The 27,619-nt window shown below is 42.1% G+C and overlaps 1 protein-coding gene across 1 annotated transcript; it reads right to left on the bottom strand.

Moving 5' to 3' along the window:
* On the bottom strand, nt 1-27,619 carry LOC309406849 (ovostatin-like; the record flags this gene model as incomplete). Its single annotated transcript, XM_082002196.1, has 35 exons — nt 1-59; nt 1,060-1,165; nt 2,096-2,164; nt 2,750-2,840; nt 3,188-3,312; nt 3,725-3,940; nt 4,529-4,749; nt 5,019-5,172; nt 6,198-6,272; nt 6,656-6,812; nt 7,878-7,959; nt 8,453-8,629; nt 9,551-9,634; nt 10,415-10,466; nt 10,916-11,034; nt 11,381-11,504; nt 12,811-13,039; nt 13,542-13,638; nt 14,247-14,379; nt 14,677-14,847; nt 15,420-15,569; nt 16,624-16,769; nt 17,272-17,329; nt 17,877-18,104; nt 18,467-18,625; nt 20,315-20,424; nt 20,642-20,756; nt 21,142-21,253; nt 22,036-22,120; nt 22,693-22,861; nt 23,866-23,886; nt 24,784-24,836; nt 26,281-26,437; nt 26,785-26,968; nt 27,498-27,619. The coding sequence occupies 35 exons, from the start codon at nt 27,617-27,619 to the stop codon at nt 1-3; spliced, it is 4,410 nt and encodes a 1,469-aa protein (XP_081858322.1).

Raw genomic sequence — 27,619 nt, 5'->3', positions numbered from 1 at the left:
TCAGCAGATAACAGCCAGCATAACTGTTGTGCTGAGCAGGACACAGACCTGGACCTCCCCTACAGCGGGAGAGCATCATACCTCTGGCTAGTCAACACACCACCTCCATGATTCATGTCACCTCAAGTGTGCTCCTCAGATAATGTGTCAGCTGGCCATAAAGGGACTTCTGTAAGTCCATGTGAATCACCCTGCTTGTGCCCATGAAGTATAGGCTTCAGAGAGGAGGCTTTCAAGGACAGTTGTAGATTATTGCTTGCTAAGTGTCGATGCTTTTGAGGAAACTCCGAAGGTATTTCCTAGTCTCTCTGTTATTCTGCACTTTGGGTCTCATCCTACAGAGAGACTGAGCTCTTCCCGTGAACAGCAATGTGGTCTCCACTTAAGAGTCCAGTGGTCATGTGGCATGGGACAGGATCTGGCTGCTGTCTCTGGCTGCTCTCTGAGAACCCCAGTGGAGACTGAAGACTCCTTTTCTGCAAGAATAGTCATTGCTCTACTCACCCTGCCAATCCCTCTGCTCATGCTGCTTTATACTTCACCTTCTTACCTTTCTTTTTACAAACTCTTCTCTCATCTTTCATTCCCCACTGCTTCACCCTCATTGCTGCTTGTTTTTTTTCCTGGCTTTCACTTACCTTTTCTAATCATTAGTCCAATTCTGCAACTGCATCTTTACAAGGTGATATATACTGAGCAACAGCATACTCTTCTGGAAAAGAAGGAAGGAAATGTTCCCATTAGCCTGGAGACCACTTCCTGTGCCTTTACCTGGAGCTGGATATACCCTACACACGCTTAAGCTAGAGATCCTTGAAATCTCCTGTTCTGGGACATGCATTTTTGTAACTTCCCAGTCACGCCCTCTTGTCACCTTGGGCATGAGACCAAGCTCACTAAAGTGCAGTCTCTCCCCCAGCACTAGCTCCAGTTCCTGGTAGACTTCAGAGGAGTGCTGGTTCCAAGAGGCCTGGTTCTGGGTCTCCCGTAATGCACGCAGTGCTTCTGCTCACTCTGTCCCTCCCCACCACTTCATGCTGGTTAAAATCGAAGACCTACCTGTTTCATAGTAATCATAGATCTGCACAGGAGCTGGCTTGGGGTGGGTCACTACAAAGTCCTGCTCAACTGAGAAAGTTATTTCTTTCCTTTTATTCTGTGATATCTGGGAATGGAGGAACAGGGGACGCATGAGTATTTTTATTTGCATAACACCATCTGCAGCCGACCAGGGTGGTAACTGATTGATTGTGTATTCCAAATCCCACTGATGCCACACATACAGATGTGGGATATCCATTACCTGCCTGCCAAACTGGGATCAGAAATATGTTTGGAGAGTCCAAAGTGAAAATGACATGAAGAGTTTTAGGCTTCCTATCCTGCTTGTGTTACAAGATTCTGTAGTTATTACGCATCCTGTTGCCAGAGAGGGAAAAGATGTCCGAAAGGACTGATCTTAATTCTCCAGGACCTTCTGATGGTCAGGAAGATGAAGTCTGGCATTCCAGCCCCTCCCATTTCAGACATGAACATAATGTGCCATAAAGAAACTGGGAATCAATGTACATCACTGGGATATTGGCTTCTGTTGTTAGTTCTGCCGGGTTCCAAGCCAATGTACTTTTAATATGTAAATTCTGATCCAGAGTTTAGATTACAGATTAGATTTGGGAATGAACTAGTGTAAGAGAAGGAATGGAAATTTTTCCAGAGGTGATCAGAGTGGTGTTCATATCCTGTTGGAAGGACTCAAGAAGCCTGCCAAGGGGACAGACACACAGAGAAAACTCTTTTCTGGTGTTTATCTGCTATTGACTGAAAGGAGAAAGAATTTCAATTAATTTCTATGTCCTTTTTTAAAACAAGTTATTTCTAGTTGCTAGTAGGGCAGGCATCAGTTCAAAGCTGTTTGGGAGGTTGGGATGTTACATGCAGTTTGAGGAATAAGTAGCTTAGTGATTACAGGGAAAAACTGATAGGGAAGGGAACATGATAAATATATAATTATAGAGTGCATCCACTCTGTAGGTGCATCTATTACATGCTCTTTGCATCCTTTGTGAAAATCAAATAGACAGTGATCAGAACTTACATTTTCCAGATAAAGGAGAACATGGTTTTTCTTATTTTCTACTTGCATCACTGTATGACCATCAATGAGCTTTAAAACAAAGAAATGGACATAAACGAATATATCTATAACCCATGAAAAAACAAGTGCTACCTCAGACCCTACCACTACATGCCTCTGGGATTCATTCTGTTCCTAGCCAGGTATCAAGGGCTGGCAGCTGATTTTGAGAGACCACATGTTGCTGAATAGATGGAGAAGGCTGAGCAAAAACTGCCACTTGACTTAGCAGGGGGTATGAGCACTTCCCAAGTGCATGAGATACACTGCAGTTTATTAGGGAGTACTGCCTGCCTCCGGTGTTGTACAGATTTCAGAACCAGTCTGGTAGATTTCCCAGCCTTTCCCTACCTGGGCAGTGCCAGCTCCCAGATGCAGCTGCCAGCTGGTCAGGCTCTAGCTGGAACCCTTCCTAGTTTTTAATGTTGGAAGGTCTGTGTGCCTGCAGCTCCCTATAGGGAATTCCCTCCACCCAGTAATGAAGACTGTGCAGCCATGCAAACACCTCGCAGTGTTTGTGGGTGAATAGTTCTTAACCAGGCCTCTATTTTCATCATGACCGGTCTTCTCCTCTGTCCCTGGGGTGACTCATTTAATCTTGCTCCTATAGTTTACCTTATCCAGGGAAGACTTAACAGGAGCAAAGCCAGAGAGCATCTTCACATCAATAATGACCATGTTGGAGCTGCTACGCTTCCCTGTGTAACTGAAACAACAGAAGCCCCTGTCAGTCTGGACCGTGCCTGGGGAAGCAAACCTCAACTCTGTTCCTGGCCTCATACAATGTGGGGAGGCTGGAGTTACTCACATGCGTTTGCTGATGGGCTCAGATGGGAGACACTGGGGAGGCCCCTAGTATGAAGGGGCCAAATATGTGCTAACACCATCAGTTACTGTCACAAGGTCTTTTGGGATATTGTGTCTTACAGGCTGATATCATCAACACATTGATCAGCTCATGGTTCTTGACTTTATAAGCAGAACTGAATATACACAGCAATCTTCTCTGAGTGTCTTGTCATCTGTGCAGCTGGTTTGTTGATGGAACATTACCTGCTTATGAGGACAATATCAAATTTTGCTGGTCGATCCAGTGGGCAGGAAGCATTTGATGTGTTTACTGTGAGTGCAAATCCAAAGGCACCCTCTGGAAGGTGAATGTTATATGTCAGTGCTGTCTGGAAGAGAAAAAAACCTTTTTGTTCATGCACACCAAGGGTTTTTCTTTGCGTTCCAAAGAAACAAGTGTCAGACTTAGTGAAGTTTCCTGGCAATGTTGCTCTTGGTTTCATGTGGAAGATCCTTGCTTACATCAGTGGCTGACACAACAGACTTCTGTTTTCGATAGTGAAAGTGCTTGTACCCAGAGTCATCTCCAGAGAGAAACCAGTTGCTGATCAGAAAGGACTCTTTCTCCATCCTCTGACTCCACAGGAGTCAGAATGTGGAATGGGGAAAAGAGTGTTTAAATAGTTTAGGGAAATAAAATAATTAGGAAAAATAAAGAGAAGTTGGATGGAGAATTATCAAAAACATGACTGTATTGTATGCAGAATGCGAGACATAATGAAGAGGAGAGCAGACACTTACCTGCATAAGTACACATCCACTGCCATTCACTGATTGGTTGTATTTCCCAGGGACCTCGGGAAGGGGAGTCTCTTGCAACAGGAGCCTATTTGCATTGTTGACAATAAATACCTTCTCAAAAGGCTTTTTGGAAGTGATCTTGACAACATTCTGTGTAACAGAATTGTAGGTGGCCTCACCATATGCAGCGAGGGCTTGAAGAGCAATGACTGTATCCTGGAGGAAAAGAAAATAAAAGGTCATTAGCTACACAGCATGACTGGTGCAGAGGAGGTCAAAGTCACCGTTCCAGTATGAAGCACAGTCGCTCCATCCTGGCTAAAGAAACCTTGAATTTGTGGATAACTCAAGGGTTCCCATGTATAAGGAGCCATGTCATTCTGGCATGCATGGTTTAGGGTGGAAGAAATCTCTCTACTCATATGAAGGTCTCAGAACATAAAATCTGAGTACTAGAGCACACTTGAATTTTTCATAGTGGTGAAGTGTGTGTTTTCTAGGGAACTAGAAATAGAGTGCTTTTTGGTCCTGGAACAGCTGTCACGGTGTTTTCTAGGCTCATCCCTGACACAAATATCTGTATTTGTTGCTAGTCAAATTACTCTTGTATGGCTTTAACCTTTCCATAGTTAAGAAGAGGAGGAAAAAAAAAAAGGTCTCTCTAGGGGAAAGACTTGGTCTCGGTGTGTTTGAGACAGCAGATACAAAAGAGAAATAAGACTAGTTAGTCAAAGGCCCACTGGCACCCTGAACCAGTGCCCCAATTCCTAGGACTTGCTGGGGAGCAGAAAGGGATTTCGCCACCTGGGTGGAAGAGAAACCTCCATAGGGATTCTGCTGCCTGATGATCCACTGCACAATCCCTGAGGCCTTTGTGAGATCCTCTTGATTCTGGTTGGGTTTGTAGAGCAATGCCAACAGCACATAACTGGTCATCTCAACTTCAGCTGATGGGGCATAGTCAAGGAAGGAGGGAGATTTTTCTGATGGAGACCTTTCTGCCTGGTCCCAGTGCTGTGAGCCATCTGAATAAACAAAAGAGAAGGTGAGGAGCAACCAGAATGGAACACAGGTGTCACTGTTCTGTGCTTCAGAGATGTACTGTGTCCTGGCCCCTTTCTTGCAAGTACTCTTTACAAAGCAACAGATACGCTGTAAATTAACTCCATAGATTTTTTGTGGAGGTTGGTTCATGTGTCTATATTCTCAGTATTGTCAAGGTTAAACCACGTACCATCCATAAGGTCTGTTCCCTCTTCCCACCTCCCAGATTCCCCAAATGGATGAAACTCACCAATTTTCTTTAACTCTCTAAGGAATGAGTCACATTTGTCTGCCTTCCCAGCTAAGCAGAAAGCATAGGCCATGAGTGCTTGAGTGTTAACATCACTGATATTCTTCTCAGATGCAGTCTCCAGGCAATAAAAGGCATTTCGGAGTACAGGGTACTTAAAAATAAAAAGAAAAATTAACATATGGATCTAATTCAGGACAGTAGTCTTTGACTGGCCGAACAATTATTTTCATTAAACTTGTTCTTCATCCTGTCGCTATTACAGCAATGAGAATGGGACTTCAGTTTGTATAGTGACTAGAGGAGAGAGAATACAGAATTCTTTAATGAGGGATTTCAGACTGAAACATCATACAAATGAAGTAGATTTTCGGTGTGTTCTTGAAGATGTCAGTGTATAAACAGAAGACTGTTCTGTTTCTTTCACAGCTAATTCCTTCTGCTTACCTCCATGATAACAATTCACTCTGCACTTCTGTAGTCATGTATCTGTTGTCTTGAACAAATCCAGCCTAGTAGTCTCTATCCTCGGTGACTCTGGTGTAATTTTAGTTTAACTCTGTGGAGTTGTAATAGGTTTTCACCGAGTAAAAAATGATCACAGTTTGACTCTGTGTCCTTGCATTATCTAATCAGGAAGGTCCCCAAAAAGGATATGACAAATTGGAGGCAAAGTCATATATTGAAGTCTAATATCTTTGTTGTAGTCTTGTACTAGCCACTTTTAAAAAAGGACAGATTGGATTTTCACTCAGATGGACCTTTGTTTTCCCAACATAGCTTTTAGTTCTATTTGTAGACTTTATGAATTTACCTGAAATAACTTACTTTCTTGACTGAGCCAGGTTTGAAGCTAAGCCATACTGTGGGGGCTATTACTTGTCAGGTTTTTTTATCGAAAACAAAAAGGTGTCACTTAATATTTTGGGTCTCTAAAATAGAAGACGTAATTCCACTGAGGTCTGCACAATTTCTGCTTGAACACGGGTGGTTGAAGAGGTATAGAGATGGGGAACTGTTCTATCACAGCAACTAGTGCAGATATAGAGCAGGTTCACGTTCCCTGGGATCTTTCTCCCTCTGCCTCTCTTTACTACCTGGACAATTTGTAGCAGACACTGGAGCCAAGTCAACAACTAGGGACCAATTCCAGCTGCTAGCACTTGAAGGTCTCCTTACCAAGCTGGAGTGCCCAGCTTCTAGCATGGCAATGGTGATGTAGGCAGAAAGCAACAGTTCAGAATCTGCTCCTCCCTGTAAAGGACACAGAGAATTTTCAGTGAACGTCAGGAGTGAGAAGCCTTTAAATATGAATTGCTATGTCCCAGCTGGACACAAGGAAGGAGAACATACACATAGCAGGGATGGCTTTTAAATCAAGAGAAGCCTGCTGCTATCACGTCAAAAACATCAATCCCTCAAGCTTACAGTCCTGTAACCCTATCTCAGGTGCTCACAAGACGTAAAATACAGTGTGGAGAAGCTGACTGAGCTGAAAATAGTCATTGTAATGTGTGGAGAGTTAACCCTTGGCAGAGGACAGGCATTAGGAGTAAAGTATAGTTTTTGACAGTAATAGGATAGCATGTTCTTAATGATAACAGTGTAAATTTGACCAAGAAATAATTCTCTACCACCTTCAAGGCGTTGTTGAAGAGTGTCCCAACACTTCGGAAGCAGCCATCTGGCTTCTGTTTGCTTGCCAGCCACATCAGGGTTTGAGCCTGGACATTGTCATCAACATAGATGAAATGACTGGATTTTGCAAATGATTTGTACACAAAGGCAGTGAGCCTGCAAGGGAAAGATGAAGCTGTGAGGTGAGCATTGGAAATAGGAACAGAAAAAGTCAGCCCTTTCATTCACGCTAGGCAAAGCATGAAGAGTTACAGCCAACATGTTGGTGGCTTGCTTTGTCACTGTGTGCTCCTTGAGGAGAGAGTAGTTAAAGGAATAGTAGCTAGATGGGACACAGGAAGGGTGTCCAGCACACTCTGGGGCTGATCCCAGCTACAGAGCACTGCAATGCATTGGATTTCATGGGAGACAGCAGGAGCGTGAATCAAAAATTCATCTGGGTCGTTAGGGATCACCTCTCTGCGCACCTCTCCTGGTTTCAGCTGGGATAAAGTTAATTTTCTTCACAGAAGCTAGTATGAGGCTATGTTTTAGATTTGGGATAAAAAAAATGTTGATAGCATACTGATGGTTTCAGTTGTTGCTGAGCAGTCAAGGACCATTCAGCTTCTCATGCTGGCCTGCCAGTGAGAAGGCGGGGGGTGCATGGAAAGCTGGGAGGGGACACAGCCAGGACAGCTGACCCAGGCTGGCCAAAGGGATATTCCATACCATATGATATCACGCTCAGTATATAAAGCTGGGAGGAAGAAGAAAGAAGGGGGGAACATGTTCGGAATGATGGCGTCTGTCTTCCCAAGTAACCGTTACACGTGACAGAGCCCTGCTTTCCTGGAGATGGCTGAACACCTGCCTGTCAATGGGAAGTGGTGGATGAATTCCTTCTTTTGCTTTGCTTACATGTGTGGCTTTTGCTTTCCCTGTTAAACTGTCTTTATCTCAACCCACAAGTTTTCTCACTTTTATTCTTCCAATTCTTGCACCCATCCCACCGCTGGGGAGTAAGTGAGCAGCTGTGTGGTGCTTAGTTGCTGGCTGGGTTTAAACCATGACAACACCCCACCTGGCAGGGTGTGGAGAGCCATTTTTCTTAGTACTTACAGAGTCCGAGTCCTCACCAGCTCTGTACATCTGATTTAGCTAGCAAAGATGCCTCTTACCAGCATCATGTAAATTCAATGCAAATTCATTTCTGAGCCATTTCTTTTCCCAGTCACTTACCACGTGTTCCCTTCTTTATCTGTAGTGCCAAAGATGCTGTAGGACCCATCGGGATGTTTGTATGACAGCTGCTTCTGGTAGCCTGCAAAAACATGGAAGAGGAAGTGTTTCCTAATTTAAAAATAAAACCCTGTTCTCTTTGCTATCAGATTTATCTGAAACCACAGTGGGAAAGCTCAGGCAATATACATCTACCAAGCAGTGGGGGAGCCCTGAGGGAGCTTAGGTGGAAGCATGGGGCATCTTGTCCTGCAGAAACACCGAGTCACAGAATAGGCAGAGCTGTATCAGCTCTGTGCTCCATCTAAACTAATAGGATTAGGATACATGCTGTGCCTGAGTGGAAAAGGAGAAAGGGATGAAAGACAAGACCTCAAAGGAAACATGACAGTTGAGTCTCAGCAAAATAGGATAAGAAGACAAAGCAAAGATCTTGATCAGGGCAGTCCCTTGGGTCACTGAGCTGTGCTACAGCAGCAGTGCCCTACTGCTGGGATAGTTGTGCTGTTCCTTCTGCTCACTGGGCCTCAGTGAGAATTTCAGCATATGTCGTAAGGGAAGCACAAAGCTCTCACCGCTCACTAAATAGCCGATGGCCTTGGATTTGACCTCCTCACTCAGCTGCCCTGTCTTGTTCAGATAGTTCAGGACGTAGATGTTGGGCGCAAACAGGACCATGTTCTGCTCCCCACAGCCAAATGGCATCTGGAGGAGCTGGTGCACATTCTGCATAGCAGTGCCCATGATGTCACCTGGGGAAGAGGAGATGACAGGGGGGATTAGCACAACTCGTGGCCACTGAAATAAACAGTAATTCCCATTCCGTAGGTAGAGACAGGGAAAGCCCACGTGGGGTTGCAAGCCTGTCTGGTACTACAGAGATTTCCAACAAGCATGAAGCTCTCAGCTGCTGATTGAGTGATTTGTTCTGTTCTGCTTTGTGGTCAACAAAGAAACCTTTTCCCTGCCTCTCCTTACTTAGTCTAAATTGCCCACACTGGAAACACTACCTGAATTAGTGCCACTTCAGGCAGATACTTCTTATTAGAAATGAAAAGAACTTCCAGGAAACTTCTGTTTCCAGAGGAGGGAAGGGGAACAGCCTAGAGGTGCTACAGTAAACCATGTATTATGGAATTAACAACTAATGCTGAAAAGGGATGTTGGTTATGAAAATGTATTGTAGACCACCTCTAAATTGTTATTTTTAGGAAAGATAGCACAGATGCAGTAAGAGATTTCTGTAGTGAGATGAAATCAACATTACAAAACAAAGATTTTATGACTAGCAGTCATGTAACCAAGTCCAGGTTATTTCCAGGAAAAGACTGAAAAGATTCCACTAGCTTCTCTGATTTGCAGGTGGGTTAGTGGAAAAAAAAGTTTTACTTGCGTGAGTCTGGCTGGGGTCATAACTCAGAACTGTTCTACTTCAGAGCAATACAATCAAATGCAATAAATTTAAACAGAAGAGTGAAGGAGGATGTAACCAATAGTTAAACTTCATTTCTCTGATGCAGCAAAGAGCGTTGCTGGACAGGATGAGAATCAGTCTCTTTGCTCACAAATTTCCTACACAAAGAGTGGAAACTCACATTTTGAATCCTGAAAAAGCTTTCATTTTATGTTTTTACATTTTCTTTCTTTTTATGTTTTATTAATTATGTATTTACCAACAACAGAAAAGGAAGCTCTGACTGATCCTTCCACCAAATTTGTAGGTAGATCTAGAACAACATCTTGAGTAACCACATCATCTGTGGAGAAAAATATTAAGTGTGTTGGGGTCATTTGTATAGAAACATTGGTTATAGCAGTGAAATGCTCCTGGTAGAAATTGCACAGTGCAAAAGTGCATGCAAGAGACTGCAATAGGCAGAAACTCACCGCTGGCTCCAAGGACATCAAGAGAGAAGGGGGCACAGCAAAACCCAAATTGTGAAAAACAGACCAAATGGTGCAGTAACTGTCATTGCTCAACAGAAATCAGCTGAACAGTGTAAGGTTGGTGCTTTTGGGATGTAGTGTCTGTGAACCTTGGGGATTTCTTCAGTGAGACACTGGGAAGAGCTGGTCGGTGAGGGTGAGTGCTGCTTTTGTGCCTCTGTTAGGCAGAGCCTCCAGGAAACTTCGGAAGCTGTTTGCACTCAGCACCGAGATGGTATGGAAGGGAACGTTACATTCCCTCTCCCATTCCCATTAGAAGCAGAAAGCCGAGAGATACAGTTATTCTTGGAACAGGGGACAGCAGTCAAACATGCCTGCATGAAACACAGAATAGATTTTGCACAAAAAGGTCATCTCTCTGATGCATCGGAGCACTGTTGACCGCAGCACAGACACTGCCTAAATGACACGCACCGGATCACACACGAAGTTTGTAGCAGGGAATTGAACTGTAAGCACTCACATTAGCTGCCATTTAGGCAACTGCAGGCAAAAAGGGAGGGATGGCATCAACGAGCACTGTAGGAAAGAGTGCGAACTCCAACCTTCCTTTCGGTTCCTCTCAGGACAGCAGCATGTAAGACCCTTACCTTTTGTACAGATTAGGGAGTTTTGGGTCCTTTCCCTTCTGATGCCTTCAGGCTACATGGTGATAGGAAGAGGAGACACATGGCAGTGGATGAGAACAAAGCATGCAGAAGAAATGCAGTGACAGAACAGCCACCCACCACCCCATCCTCTTGCATCATAAGACAGATTGAAGCAACAGTTTACAGGTTCATACTTGATGTGGCTGCTGCTAAAAGGGAGTTCCCATCAGATGGAGTCCCCCATTTCCAGTTTCTCCTCTGCATGAGGGAGATGTGCACTTATCAACACCCACTGATCCTCATGGAAGAGGACATCAGATGGGAGTGGACTTGGTCTCAGATTGAACAGCCAGACCCTGTCCCAGCCAGATGAAGGTGGAGCCAAACCAGAAGTTCTTTAGGGAACCTGAAAAACTTTTACTTGCTTTTGGTACTTTTGCTGCATTTTTCTTTCCTCATGGAAGGTTGTACAGGGCAAACAGTAAGAGTTGTCAGCAGTACCTCAACCAACAGTGTTCTGATCTGGGTGTCCCTGTAGTCAATACTGATGTTCCTAGGTGCTTTGTCTCCACAAGCTTCATCATCCTTGGTCTCTGCAGTAATGCTGAATACTACATTACCTTAAATAGCAGCAGGAAAAGAGAAAAAATGGAACTCCATCATGCAGAATGATGGCTGAAGTGAGAAATTCCATCTAATAATGAATATGTACAGACATTAAGTAGTGCAACATAATGAGTGATCAGTCACTCTAGTTGAGACCTATGGGAAGAGAACTGATCTCTGAAAATGGGAGTGATAAACACACTGCAGTTGTGGAGGAACTCTTTAGCCCAGACACCTAAAGAGACCACTGGTAGACCAAGTTCTCCAGGTTGGAAGAGGATTAGGTTTTTCAGGTAAGGTATAAATTGATTAGTATCAATCTCAAGATAGAAAACTGGGTAGATGCAAATTGACACTTACCAATTTCTTTGGGGAAAATATTCCAGATATAGGTCTGTCTTTGTTTCGCACATACACATACATCATCCTCTGCAGAGATGAGTTTGGCCTGATAATCAAGGGACTCTGACAGCGAAACATTAATCTGAGAACAGAAGGAGTGCAATGGGATGAAGATTTTGTACCAGAGGCAAATGGTGCTTTATTGTTAGAGGAGGGCGAGATAGGTAGTCTCTGTTTATGTCCAGTGTTAACAGTGTAGAGCAGATTTAAGGCCTGGGATGATGGTGTTAGATGAATCATCTATCAGATGTGAATTTAACAGTATTCCCTTTTGCTTCTCATGACATTCTCCATTGAGATGTTAAATATCCTATCCATACATCTGATTCCTGATCTGGGTATTGAGCTACCTTCAGCTCACCTGGTGTTAATAGCTTTGAACTAACTTGCAAATGAAACCACTGATTAGTGTTTGTTCCTCTGTTGTTGTAGGAATTCTTGAAAAAAGAAAAGATGAAGAGATGAAAGCCTCAATAATGGAGATTTTTTTTCTAGGATGTTTAAAAACCTAGGCCTTTTTGGTTTTTTAGGTCAAATTGTTAACAGAATTTGGAAAAAATATTCCTAAATTGTGTCTTGATTTTTCCTCCTTTGGTGGTGATCTCCTTGTGAGACTGGAGATCTTAGTTTCAACATTCAAATCAAGCAGAAGAAATCTAGACCTACACCTGCCTCTTTTTTCAGGATTCCTAGATACAACATAAGAAGCAAGAAGCCAAACAGAAGATCCCTATTTTTTCTTTCTTCAAGTATCCTTTAAACCATGTGTAAACTCCCTCCATGCAGAGGTGCAGTGCATTTTGCTGAGAAAGTACTGAATATTGAGAGCACATTCCCTCAGTGTCTGGGAGCAATAGAGCCTCTAGCTGGACAGATACTCTACAGGGCAAGTACTAGGCTTTTGTGCTCCCTGTTTTAGTACTTTTGGGAACTTTCACCCAGAGAAGAAGGGTTTGTCTTCTCTCCACTTGCTCTTCCCACCTTCTTCTGTTTGGCAAGCACAAGCCCTTCACTTCTTCACACTTTCACATATATCCCTGAAGAAAAGACCCCACTAAAAACAATTGATATCTTGCATGACTGTGGATGGTGACTGTGGATGGTGAATGATGGCAAAGCACTTGTTTCCTTCCTCTTATGAATCTCTAGAGACAGTTGCTTATACACCTGTCTTCATCTCAGTTCACACAGAACTCCCTCTGCTTTGTAGTGGCTTAGGAGGATAAATCCAGTCAGGATAGTCTATCATCAGATAGAATGATCAGTACATCAATCAAGTGCAGGGACAGAGCCAGTCATCAAAGCCAATTATTTTGCTGCTTTTTTTTCAGACTACAAAGGCTGCAGCTTCTTTGGAGATAGGGTAAGGTCTCAGAGTGTGTACACACCTTAATACAGTGGTCAAGGTAGTTGAAGATATTGGCTCTAAGCAGGAAATCTTCTCCTCTGATGATAGAATATGGCAAGGTCAAGTCCACAAAGAAAGGCTGGAAGGCTGTCATGGTGGCAGGCACAGATATACCAAATCCAACCAAGTCTTCCACACAGAAGGCACTGGCCTTCCATTCGGTGATGGTGTCAGGGATGGTGTATGAGATGCTGGCTTTTCCGGTAGAGCTGATGGGAATAGACAAAGGATGAGTTTAGGAAGGGTAAGTTTGCTTCTCTACTTGCTTCTCAGTAGAGGCAACGGGTTTTGAAAAACAGTGCTACACCTATTCTGTCTGCAGAAATCCCACATCCAAGTCCTTCCCGAACTTATCACCCAGATCTTCCGAGAAAAGCCCATTTGAAAAATCTTCTACCCATCATTTCCCTGAGTTTGGAAAGAAAACTCAGAATTCTGGCTTTGCAGACCCATATTTTAAATAGAGGTGTCCCTCTTCTTACGAAGGGAATGTGAGTCATGGTATACATTGTGGGAATAGATGACTTTGGGGACAGGGTAATTTTATCATGGAAAAAAGGAGGGCAGGTGGTCAGGTGGTGATTGAAAAATCTTGGTCTTCCAGGCAAAAAGGTAAGAAGAGTTGGCAAGGAACTGCCACATTGCAGGACATCAGGAGACATATTTTATAACTTAAAAGCAAGGCAAAGAGAGGAAAGAAGCAGTACTCACTTAATTAGGACTATATCCCAAATCCAAGTTTCAGGGAAGAATTCACGAATAGTCTCAAGGATGAGTCTCTTCCCACGTTCCTCTCTAGCAACTTCAGCTTGTAAGACATAACGGGAATTTAGTCAAATCTGGTTCATATAATGAAGAGTCCCAGAAAGGGCAGGTTTTAATATGCATGGACCAGTATGAAGGATGATTAGTGTTTACCCATTTCTTTCTAACTGAGACTGTTGGTAATGCCACACAAAAATTAATATCACTAATGTATCTCTGAGTTAGGTATAACCTGGTATCACAGAGAAAGAAAACATTACTTGAAGTGGTTTTGTCTCCAGATGTGAGCATGACACCTAGGGCTAGAACTCAGGTCCCATGGGTCTTAGATCTGTTTGCTGTCCACACAGTCGCACTGTCTTTTCAAACAAGCTCTAGTCAGAAGGGAATCAGTGTCAACACTGTTTTGCGTGACACTCTACTTATTGAGTAGAAATGGATGAAATGGCATGAAACTGGACATGAATCAGAAGCATAGACCTGAAAAGTTTTTTTGGGCATTGGCCATTATCCTAAGCCATCTCATTCTGTACTAGACCAATATTCAGTATCAATAACAATGTGATTCATGACTACTGTCCATGCCTTGTCACATAAATACCACTTCATTTAAGGAGAAAAAAGAAATATCTTTCCTGTCCCCTATATTACCTGATGATTTGACATGTTGTGTAGAAGCCATGAATCCTGCATTCAAGAAATATGGTGGACGTCTTACAGTCTCACTAGTACACACAACTGGTTGCCGCACCTTTGAGTTGGTAAAAAATTTCATGCCCATATCCTGTAAAAAACACATTTTGGTGTTAACCATAACCATACTGTAGCTGAGGTTTATTCAAGTCCTCCATCTTTCCCATTACTGCCTTTCCACCAGAGATGCCCAGAGACATCTATGCAGAGACTTGTGGGAGCTTTATGCATGCTGGAAAAATCACAGTCGGCATCAATTTAGAATAGATGTCCATGAGGAGAGTCTGTCGTGTATGAGTTTTACTAACAGCATCATTTGCAGAAATATCTAAAGTTACATAAGTGGAAACTCACTTCAACAGATTTAAGTAATGTACGGGACATTTACCCTGAGGAACTGATACACATCTGGGCCTAATCCAGACATTACGGGTGTGTAATACAAGCCTTTGTGAAAGATGTTGTCAGATGAGACACAGGGGTCTTGGGGATCATCTTCTAGATTGAGACCATTGAAGATGTAGCCTTGAAAGTCTTGCAGGGGATGCAGGCTGTATATCTGTGAGGGGGAGGAAACACAAAACTTGTCTGTGTGGAAAGATCAGTTCTGATTCCACCATCATGTGCTGCAAAGTGCCAACACAGAGATGTTGGCCTGCTTGAAACAATGCTCTGTTTCCATCATTGAAAACTGGCTGAATGGCTGGACCCAGAGGGTGGTGATCAGTGGTGCAAAGTCTAGTTGGAGGCCAGTAACTAGTGCTGTACCCCAGGGGTCAATATTGGGTCCAACCCTGTTCAACATCTTCAACTAATGATCTGGATGATGGAGCAGAGTATACCCTCAGCGAGTTTGCTGATGACATAAAACTGGGAGGAGTGGCTGGTACGCCTGAGGGTCGTGCTGCCAGGGACCAGTCACTGGTTAAACCAAATCCCATAGGAAAGACTGCTTCCAGCTGCCAAGAAACAAAAGCTGTGTATTGCCTATTATAGACGGTTTAGGACCAGCACATGCAAAAAGCAGTAGAAGTCTAACACAGTCTAACAATCTCAAGTGGAGAGACACTGTAAGGGAGGAGGAGGAAGTAGTGCCACAGTGGAAGGAGACAATGCTTTTGGGCAGCTTACCATTTCCGCGGACAGCTCCGTCTCGGACTGCAGGAGCAGCACGCTCTGATCCACTGCCCTCACAGCACAGAAGGAGTTGGCAGCAGCTTCAATGACTAAACTAACATTGGAAGCTGAGGGCATCTGCTTTTCAGAGAATTGCAACTGGACCTGAAATTTATCAAACAGATGTTGGTGTGGTTAATCCCTACTGCTTGGGGCTGCTGTGAGAAGGGAGGGCAAGAAGGAGAGTAGAAGGCTTTTCTGTTAAAGCACAGATAGTCTGACTGGAGAGGGATGTCTGGTCTCGGTTGACCAGGCCTCCACTATAATGGGGGCTTAGGTAATAAGCACACTTAGACTCCAGTGATTGATAGCTTAAACGAAGCCTACCAAAAGTGATTTAAAATAAAGCGTGATTCTGTTGCTGCTATTATCAAATCAAATCTTACTATGACACAGACTACATGTAATAAGCATTACATATTTTTACTAGGTCCGTGGCCCACCATATCAAATAATTATAACAGATTCTGTTTTGAATCTGTTCAGAGCAAAATCTATTTCACAGTTGTGTTAGATAAGAGGGAAAAAAATAGAAGAGGGAGGGCCACATCAGGTAACTGGAAACATTTGGTTTAATCTCACTTGTTTTGTCTTCTCCTAATGTTTCATGTTTTTTACTAAACTAAAGAACTAAAGGAACTAAAGATTAGAAAAACCTTAACAGTGAAACCTGATTTCAAAATGACAAATGAAAATGTACCAGTGGAAAAAGCATGATAGGAAAACTTAAATCCCAGACTGCTATTTTTGCTTTTTTTTTCTACACGTATTTAGTTCTGGTTACTCCAAATTTCATTTTTCAACAAAAAAGTTGTGAAGTTCTAAATAGTGTGTTCACTATGCTAAAGAACAGACAATCTAAACTAAATAGGACACTAGTATAGTTCAAGAGAGGCAGGAACCATCTGGGAGTAGTGTGGGTTTCTTGAAAAGTAGTTTTTAATGTTAGAAGAAGATTTACCTTTTGTCGATGAGGCCAGGAGGTGGTGGTAGAGGAGAGGTATAAGGCCAAACAGAAAAAAGGAGAATTAAGAGAGTAATGTTGAGAGAAGTGAATGGAAACAAGAAATAAAACTAGAAATCTGTTGTGAATGTGTATGGAAAGAATTTGTATTTATCCGACAGCAGGTAAGTCTCTCTGTATCTTAGTGCCTCTTACCTTGTTTTTGAAACACATCTCAACTGGGAATTGGACACTGTCTGCCACCAGTTCCTTGGCAGGGTGTAAGGTATATACCAGCAACCGAAGGGCTGGAGCCATTTGCTCATTGACCACAAGTGGGATGGTGAAAGTGCCATTTTGGTCTGTTAGAAGAGAGAAAGGGACCAATAAGGAGAGAAGCGCAAAGATCTGCTGTGATAGTAGCCATCCTCAGCTGGCATATAGCTGTACCAGTCAGTGGAGCAATCTGTACTTAGAAGTTAAACTGAAAAATCCTGGATTTGCCAGGAGGTGACATGCCTAAGTTTATATCCAGATGCTTTCATATTTATTGTAGGTTTGAATATGTGGCCAGATTCAGATAGGCCCCTAAGCCAGACACTCTGCATTCCCTACATTATCCTTTGGGAAGATCTTTACAGGACATTACTTTTTGACTCATATCCTCTGAACTAGTTGCTGGACTAAACCTGACTGTATAGTGATCTTAGTGGTAGTGTTAGTATCACGCACACATACATGGATGGAGGGAGATACAGCCCTCCCAACAGCTGCTCTATGCATCTGGGAAGTCTTGCCTTGGTCCTCAGTTCGAACATCCTCTTTATTTTTAATGCAGAAACATGGATTGGCAACTTAACTTACCAGCTTGGATATTAACTTTAATTTCCCCTGTAAGGACAATCTTGCCTTTTGCCATGCCCTGTGCAGAGAAGAACAATACATTCATGGGTTGGTAGAGATTGGAGGGAGAAAGCAGTAGTCAAGTTCAATGTATATCAACAGGACAATCAAGGCATGTACATTGAGATGGCTTCAAATGGTTAAACATCAGCCTTGGGGCATGCTGGGTGATGCCACTGCTGCTGCTACTGCTGGGGGTCTTGTCACCGGTCAGGAAACAGAAGGAAAAGGAAGGGAAGATGGAGGCAGAGAATACCATAAAGAGTTTCTTGGAGGGAAGGGACAAGAACCCTGGGCTGAAACATTATGAAGTTGGTTTCTTACTATGAAATAGAGTAAGATGTCCAGAAATAAGGGTAGTTTTTCCCAAGCGGGTAGTTTTTCCCAAGCAGGTAGTTTTGCCAAACCACCTCAGTGCTGTTTCTGTTCTTGGATTGTTGGCCATTGTGCTGACTGGTAATCCAAAAGCTGGAAGAGCACTCACTGCTGTAATTGCTGTGGATGGACTGCCAGATAGCTGCGTGGTCAAGCCTGTTCAGCAAACCGTGCAACAACCCCACACTCACCACATAGTAGAAGTTCATCATGTTGATGCTCTTGTAGCCTTCAGTGTTCAAGACATAGTGCACAGTGATGATCACCTTCTGCCCACAGCTCAGAACTTTCCACAAAGGCTCAATCCTCACAAAACTGCTAGTCCAGGAGTAAAAGCGCTGGATGGAGAGAGATGCATCGGGGTAGGAAGGCTCTATCCAGCCTTCAGAGTGGCACTGGTCACTGCTTTTATAAGTTGCCTGATCAGGAGAGGGAGTGGGGAAGAAAACAAAAACAACTGTATGTCACTAGGGAAATCATTATCACATACTGACATCAGAATGGTTAGTTCACACAATCCATATATTTAAGAATTGCATCTAAAGCCAAAGTGGTAAGGAAAGGGCAGCACAATAGTCCTGCAGCCTTGCAGCAAGCCATTTCATTGCAACAACTCAAGTGTTTTCATCACTTCTTTTATAGTAATTTTTGAGAGTCTAGAACATGAAATACCCAGAAAAAGCACATTTTTGTTAGCAGAATTCAAACCTCATCCCATATTTTTTGGGTTCAGTTTGAGAACAGCCATCTCTGTCTCTGTTCAGCCTTGCTTTGTACTCACTTTCAGACTGATCTCAGGATCAAACATTTTGGATGTGTCAATGCTAAATTCTGCAATGCCATTATCATCAGTGGTGAAGTTGTCTGTGTTCTTGTTATTGACAAATAGCTGAATAACCTCATTGGAAATAGGAGAATTGTCTTTGTCTACCAGCTTGATCTGTAGAAGGGAATGCAAGACATGTTCAGTGTGTTATCATTCTGTATGTAGATACTAATGTTTTGCACTCCTTTGCTCTCCACATAGCAGAATTGCTTTTTCTTCTCCCTTCAAAGCAACACTTAAGAACTGAAGTGTCTCTCTTCACCTTCTGGCAGCTATCTCAGCTATCTTATGAGGTTTGGAGCAGGAGTTTCCCCAGCATCTGCTACACCATTGATAACATCCTTTCATGGAGCAAGAACGTCTTTTGTCTCATCTCTTTCCCAGCCAGTCCCTTCTGACTACACATTTTTAGATTAAATTTCCTTTAGATTCCTTTCCTCCATTTTTTCCTTTCTTAGTCTTGAGAGTCTGCTGCTCATACTTTACTGAAGGCCTTTTCTCCAGATCTTTGTTTCGAACACACTTCTGATTCTGTCCCCACTGTATCTGCTGTTTATGCATTAAACAAACAAAAACTAACAGACACCATTAGGTGAATTCTAGGTTGCTAGGACCAAACATTCATTTTGAGGTTTTTTTTTCGGAAGAAGATGGCAGAAGTAATATGTTTAAGAGACTGACTATCTTCACTGACCAGAAACAACATGGAGACAAATGACCTCTGAAACAAAAATAACAATAGAGAACTAAAAGCATTCAGGTGGATGTTGACTTCAGTGGGACTGAATGGAACAAAAGTGAAGGCATACAATAGATGTTTCATAATGCAGGGAAGGACTTTGAATGGCATGTGATGGCAGGAACTGGGGTCTGCTGCATTTTGAGAAAGTATTATCGGTGGCTTCCAGACAATAGTTCCCCTGGTATGACCCTCGAGGGTTTGTTTTTTTTTTTTGCTCAAAAGCAAAGAAGCTGCCTGAAGCCGGCAGCAGCAGCTTTATTTCTGAGATGCAACATCCCAGCCTCCTTCCACATTTCTTTCAGCATGTTTAACCTCTAGTGTGTGTGAGAATATGTATATTTGAGGAATTCACTGTGGCACATCACCCCAGGGAGCCTGTTGACTCCCATCCTCCAGTAAGGGGTGGTAAGGTGCACAGCAACCTGAAGAATGGAGTGGTAACCAAGTGCAAAAATTATATAGACATCTGCCAGAGGGGAAAAAAATTCATGAAAGACAATCTCCTCTCCTCTCTTCTTTTAGTGCTCCTGGTAAAATGTCCCCTTATCCTTTCCTCACTGAAAAAAGCTGAACTGAAGGAAAGAGAGGTTTATTCCTACTCTTCAAACAACTGACAGAGTTATGTGGGATTTGTCATGAAACATAGAATCCTGAAAAATATTTTTTGAGACAGAAACTGTTATTTATTTCCTTGATTTTTTTTTCTTAAATTCCTTCCACTCTTCCTTCCCTCATTTCCCAGTGTTTTTATTGACCTCTGGCTCATATATGATGGTCAATTCTGAAGGGAGAGGCAGTGATTTATATCAAGCTTAAAATGCAAGTTAGAAAAATGCTAGCTAGTGAATTGTTTTGATTCATAGTGTTTCTGGCAAAATCAAACTCAGAATAAACTCATATTCTCAGTGTTCAGAATTACTAATAGGGCACTTTATGTAAAGAAAGAAGTTTGGGGAGAACACCCCTCCCCCCCCAAACAGTACCCAAAATGTTCCCATCACTGTTGTCATGTAATTGCCTGTCAGTCATCTTCAATACAAGCTCTCTATGCCCTTGCTTACCTGCCCAAAGTAAGGAATTCCTCTTCTGTAGTGACGATCCATGTTCTGAAACCGTATACTGCTCATCACCCGAGTTATGGAAATAGACTGAGTAGCTGTAAGTTGCAGGCCTGTAAGACATGTCCAGAGTCAAGAGAAGGTATACTTTGTCTTGCATATAGCTTCATCAGAGTTAACATTTGCCTGGAGATGGTCACTGTGCTTATAAAAATGGATCTTCATCTTCAGGAAGACATCCTTGTACTCAGCAGGCAGAGGCTGCATATCTCCTACTCTCTTTTTTGACTACACCACTGTTGCTGTTTCTGGCTGTCTAGGAGGGATTACCTGTTCCTTTCTCTGTGACAATGGCTTTCACATCAAGGTTCCTCATGTAACCAATGCGATTTAGCTCAAAGATGTTGGAGCTGAAAACCTGGGAGAGACAGCCCTCTGTCTCCAGCTGGAAAGGGAAGAAAACAAATCCTATTAATAAGAACTACAGCTTTCAGAGGATGCTGGCAATACACAGGACCCTTCTTTAGTGAGTTAAGTCTTTTCCCACTACTTTTAACATGATTTATACAGGACTGATGGAGACATCACTGTCTACACTTTTCATATGGGAAACTGAGTCATGAGGGAGGAACATGTCTGTCCTTCTTCAGGCCTGCAGGAAACCAAGAAAAGAAGTGAAGTGCCCTGAGTTCCTAGATAGTGATCTAAGCAAAAAGATGAGTAAAATGAGGCATCAAGGAGAGAAAGAAAAGTGTGATGAGCAAAGGGAGAGAAGCACGGACATAGGAAAGAGGACGAGCACAAAGAAAAATAATAATTATGTATCATACATCCTTGGTAAATGATTGACAAACTGGGCTTTTCTTGCACTTCCCATATAAATCAAAATCCCTGCACACGCTGAGCTGGACTTTCGCTTCAACAGGCTGGCCATAGGTATACCTAGGAGAAGAGGAAATAGGTCCATGAGCAGATGCTTGAGAAGTTGACTTAACATATGCAACAACAGCAAGCTGGGAAGCCAGAGAATGGAATAGTTTTACAGGCTTTTTCCTAACTCTCATGCTGTTACAAAAAGATAATACAACTCAGAAGTTGAAATACTAATGAGTTCTATTTTACCCCTAAACCCATGAACCAAAACCACACCTTAAATGTAAAAATAAAAACCTCTATAAGCATGATGGACAGACATGGCTACCAAGCAAATTATGACTGTTGTCTCCACTTTTCAGCTTAGACTGGAGTTATGTACTCATTGAAATCAAAGCAAAACTCTTCATATCTGCAAGGGAATCAGATCTGGATTCTAAATTACGAGATCTTGGTATTAGAGTAAGCAAGGTCCTTCTGAAGGTCTAAGCTTGGAGCAGGAGTTAAAGACAGGTGGAACCCTAAGACCCCTGCTAGAATTCAACAGGGCTCTGATGTATGAAGATCTCCCTCTGAAGTGGGTTAGTGGGAGTGGACACATCCTACTTTAGCAGGGGACCGCCCAAAAGATTTATTCAACCCAAACACCAGTTGGAAGAGAATACTCCTACAATTAAAATGAGATGAGCACACAAGTAAATGAAAGCTCCAACCACCAAATCAACCCTGACCAACCTCTTCTGAGGCCCTATTTATTTTAGTCTCTTCTCTAAGCCCTGTCTCTTTCCCTAGTCCTTGGGAAGTTCTTGCTTCTCAGCATATTTCCTAACCACTCTGCACCTGGTACTTACACTCCACAGACTTTCACTGTGAACTCTGAATCCAGGACTGTAAGGCTTTCTGGTGCAGTGATTGTGACATCAAATTTTGGCAACACTAGGACAAAGAATGAAAAGAAAAAAACCAACACTGGCACATTGTAAACTTGTAGGCCCTCCTGAGACAAAAGAGAAAATGAGGCTATATCACCAGTGTTAGTCACAGATAGAATGGGATCTTAGAACTGGGGTGCCAAAATGGTTGGGAGGTGGCCTGACCTGCGAAGGCTCACTAAAGTATTTCTACAAAGCTTTGAAGAGAAGTCAGGACTTCTGAGGTGAATCCTGTGACGTCTAGATACCTTGCAGAGCTTTGGCCAAGACAGTTTGTAGATGTAGCTTGGAGAAGGTTAGTTTGTCACAGTGAAATTTGCAATCAACTTATTGATTTGTTATGCAGATCATTTTCCTGTATGAATCTGTGCAAAACTGTTAATTTATCTTATTTATCTTCTTTGGCTTTTTGCTATGCTTTTTTTTTTTTACCTCTCCCGTTCTTAATGACATCTAATTGAAGTTGCATTTTGCCAGGAAGCTGTTTGAAATTTTAGCAGTCAAAAGGGTTGATTGATAGGGGCTCATCTATAATAATGTTTTCTACTCTGAATAAAAACAACAGGTGGTATTTACCGTATTCCTTCACAAGGAATGAATGATTTGTTTTGTCTCCCGACTTCTTTGCTATGATAATTTTGTACCTGCCCAGGATAGGCTCTTCAGTTAGTGGGAATTCAATCTGGATAATGTTCATCTCTGATGTCACATTTTGCCACTGAAAGATCCTGTTGCCCCGTGGATCCTGAATTAAAAAAGAATACAGAATCACAGTTTGTTTGCCTTGGAAATCTGGAAAATAGGGCAAGTGTCTTTAACTCATTGCAGAAGATGCTTAATGCATGTGTATTGAGATAAATTATGCCTTTGTACTCTGATTATTAACGTTGCTAGGTTCTCATCTGTTGATCTCAGATTTAGGCATCCTCTGCCAGCCTAGGTATTAGTCTCAATCATCAGGGGAAGTTGCACAATGCTGGTCTTCCCTGCTCTTTAGTATATGTTGCTCTAGTTTTGTGTCAAGGGGGGAGAGAAAGAAAATCTTCATGCTTCTCCTTCAGCCAAGCTCATCACACAGAAACCTTGGCCTTTAGCAACCCCAGCTTTTTTCAGCTGCTGGGGGAAGGAAGGAAGCATTTCTTCTGCATTCACTGAGGTGTCATTTGCCTCTGAGTATATTTTATGCTAATTATACTAAAGAAAACTAATTCACAACATTTCCTTGAACTCCTTAAAGCACTGACTGCAGAAAAACACATGTAGAGCTCAAAATACGTACGTTTCACTGCAAACAAAATAAAGCCATCTGACTTAACGGTGACACATCAAAACTTGCAAAAATGCTCTGTAGAGATGGACTACAATTGCTATTTTAAAAACCACCACAAAATGCCATGGAAGTGCTAACACAGCTACTAATTGTATCCATAGCCTATATTTGTTCATAGTTTTCAGCAGCACTTGAGGTGAAAAGATACACCCCAAAATAAGTAAAGCAATCTGGAGGAGGGGGAGGGGGGCCAAAGGCAGGCATAAGAACAAACGCAACTTTTGTCTACTGAGATGAATATGGGTATGCTTTGCGTCTTAGTAAAGCTTGAACAACATCCTGGGATTTTATGAAGTCTCTGTTAATTTCTGCCGGTGTATTCAGTAGCAGGATTTGGCTGTGTGTGGATACGTAAGCACATATACCCTAGGTTGTATTTTTATATGCGTAAAACAGTACAAAGAGAAAAAAGCTCTTACCTGAATTGCAATTAACGGGTACTGAAAGAGGAAAAAACAAAGTGGGAGAAGAGATTATGTGGCTGAACAAACACAGATTAATTTTCCCCAGGACTGTGAGAAATGTTTGATCAATAATCAGTATAATACCAGTAATCAGAGATCCTCATCTCTTATTTTAATCAGTTTAATAGCAGTTTAACTTCAATAAGAAGATTACATAAAGGAAAGAGGTGAAATGAGAATGTTCGGGCAGTTTCTGATTTTACTAGATTCAGTAAAACCCCAGAGCAGCTTAGTAAATTATAGAGGTGAATCTAAACTGTGATTTCAGCTTCTCTGATCTTAGATCCTCACTCTGCTTATTAGCACCAGCTGTTTCAGTAACACTGTGCTATCTTCTGTATTACAACCACATGAGAGGAGGCCAGTAAAGACCCTTCTGTCTCTTGGCTTATGTACTATGAGCACGAAGACAGCTTGCTGGCAATGAAAAGAATGCCTCTGAGATGAACAATTGTGGTAACAACTTTCATTTTCATTTCCCCATTTCTATAATGGTCAAAGTACCAGGTGGATGACTTACCAATTTTTGCAAGCAAAAATTGCTGAACAGTAATAGCAGGAGACTGAACCATGGGCTTTCTGGTCAGAGCTAAAATAATGTCTACAGCAACAAAGTGGAGGGTTTTTTGAGCTTCTTTCCCAGCAATAGCAGGTGGTGTTCTGTTAGAAATCCAACCTGCTACACACTTGCACTCTTCCCTTACTCTAATAGCGTAAGGATGGTTTATAGCATACACTTAGGAAATCGTGTTAACTCTTTGGCATTTAGTCTCTGCAAGATCTCATTTTATCCACAGCAATTATTTATTTAAAATTTTAGAAAAGGTTGTTCCCAGGAATTTTAAATATAGGGGAATATTACTGGTCACTCACCATCTCCTGAACAGGTTTAAAATTGAAATCCAGGGCAACAACACGAAACATCACTGGAAATACAGGGAACAGGGTGTTAGCATTAACTGTAATTTATTTGGCTGAGCATGAAGTTCTGTATTCATTAGTACTCCCAGTTTCATTGGATCTTCTAACAACCCCACTTGCACAGGATGCAGGTAATAGAATGCATCTGAAGGTAAATGAATCCTACACAGGCTTTGCTGAGGGGACTTCTCGCTGACATCAAGTTTTTACACTCTTTCATGGAAGTTTGCTTAACCTCAGAGAAAGGGGATGACTGGAGGAGTAAGAACTGCTGTACAGGTCAGGCAGTCTGAAGGGACAGCCATAAGTCTTTCAGGGGCTGTCTGCATGATGTAGGCAAATTTGTTCCTCTTCATTTCCCCATCTCTAAAGCAGGGTTTGTTGCTTTGAACATACGGAAGTTCCAAATATTACTTCAAGTAGATGAAGTGTCAGTTTTTCTTAATGCAGTGGAATCCTCTTAGTTCAGTTTGCTCTCACCTTATACAGGTTTTTGCCTTACTTTTTTTTAACAAAAGAAAAACTGCAAGGAGAACAATGAATTACTGCACAAGGGAAAACATAAAAATATGTTTCAAAAATGTCTTTACAAAGCATTACTTTTTCATAATTTAATTTAGTTTACTGCTTCCCCCACCTCAAAACCAAACCGTTTGATAAATAAGCCATGTTTGGTGGGTACCTTGGTGGCATCAAATTCTGATTGGTAAGCTTTCCTTCATGCTATGCATCCATGTAGATAGAACTCATCCCTTATTAAAGTATAGCTGATCCAGTCTAATGGCTGTATTATTCGTCTGACCTCTGGAAAGAGGTATTCGTGTAGTGTTCCCTATATTGTTCTAGCAGTGTGCTAGAAACCTTAAAGCCTCGAAATGTATTAAGGAATGGATCTAGATAAATGGTTCTTCACATACATGGTTTGATGGACAAATGAGAAGTATGGATAGGGTAATAGCAAAAGTGCAGGAAAAACAACAACGTGAAAATATAAAGTCCAAAACCATCAGAACGCAGAAGGTAAGTAGCATGATTTTGTCTTTAAAAACTTATAATTAATTTAAAAATAATGCATTTGACTCAGTCTTCTCCCACAGACAGAAGACTGTGGGAGCACTTTTTTATGCCAGGCACTTAAGTGATGATCTAATCACCTCTTTCCACTCTCTTGACCTGTCACCAGTAATGAAACAGCAGCAGTAAAAAGCTCCCCTCTTCTGTCGGCTGGGGGGAAGGGACAAAGAAAATAATAGAGACCATGGGATGACAGTCTCCTGCCATCCTGAAGATGACTCTCTGAGCTCCACAGCAAATACTTGTCATGGTTTTAACAGAAACTCTGAAGAAACTGCCTAGACTGCAACTCAGTCTGAAAAACACCCAGCAGAGAAATTCTGTCTGAAGAAATTGCTTCTTAAGGGACATGTTATAAAATAAATAGTTATTCACCACTCTGTCCTGGTTTGTAGATGGGTTTGTCTGTCTGCACGAAGACAATGCTCTCTGTGTTCCAGATCATCACTGACCGCCGCTCTTCTAAGCTGACTGTGGTGCCCTTGGCAGAGAAGGACATGAAAGCCAGGGGGGCTGAACTGATAGGAGGAACCTGTAAGAAAACAGAAAAACAAGGGCAGATTGCTAGTCATGAAGTAATTTGCTCCAGAACCTGTTGAACAGCTATACCTGTGGCCTGGGCTCGTACAAAGAGACACCCTTCTCACTTCCATCACCTTCATCACTTTCCATCACCTTTCTTGGACCTTTCTTATTTCTTATGTCTATAAAAAATGCCTCCTTGTCTGTTACTATATATCTCTCCTCTGCTTCCTTTTTCCTTCAGCAAATCTTATTTTTTCCATTGCTTGTTCCTCTCTTGTTCTCTCCGCTCTAATTTTCTTGTCCCTCTTTACATTTATTTATTTTACATTGAGACATGAATTAAAATTAATTTACCGTGAAGTTGAAGCACTGTAGACCATTGCTTGCTGTCATGGTTTTCTCAAAAATAGTGATGTTAACAGCACCATATTCTAGGATGACTCTGACAGATATTGTCTCATTGAGGTTAAGGAACTGCAGGCAAACCTGACCTGGAGAGTTGGTTTGGAGGACAGCAGGCACCATCAGGACATACTGCCTGTGAGATCCAAACATCAAAGCAATCACATCATAGAAAAAGGTGAAACAGCCTCAACAGGATGAAATAAATACAAAGTAATGTTATTATTCAGTACCTGATGATTAGTTTAGCTTAAACGTAGGACACTCTGCCAGTGCCCCTCACTCCTGTCCTGCAGATCCCAATTAGCTTAGCCCTGGGTTCCCCACACAGCTCTGCTAGCATCCCCAGCTCTTGCCCTTTTGCCTTTTATCTGAATCCTAGACCCACCTGCTTTTAGCAAAGTACAGTGCTGTTACTGCTGCTATTGTCTTTTCTGAACACACACATCAATTTCTGTGGAAAATCTGCAATAGGCAAAAAGTCTGCTCCGTATTAAGTGAGAACTATACACTTGCCATCCACATCCCAGTTTAACTTAGCTCTCCAGATAGAAAAGATGAGTCATGACAGTATTTAATATTTAAAGTAAAAGTAGTGTCACTAATTAGCACTGTCTTTAAAGCATTATAGTGAATACTGTTAGTAATAATATGGTAGTTCTTACAGCTCAGGTTCCTTTGCAGCTGTTACATTCAGGAGAAGAATAGCCAAAAGAAACTTCAGCCACATTTTTCTCACTGGGAGACAAAAGAAAGAGAGAAGCTCTATTCCCAAGAAACAGTTCAT

The sequence above is a fragment of the Phaethon aethereus genome (genome assembly GCF_964289735.1).
Source record: "Phaethon aethereus genome assembly, chromosome: 1".
Lineage (NCBI taxonomy): Eukaryota > Metazoa > Chordata > Aves > Phaethontiformes > Phaethontidae > Phaethon > Phaethon aethereus.
The sequence above is the reverse complement of the archived record's forward strand: the minus strand, read 5'-3'. Positions and strand labels throughout refer to the sequence as shown.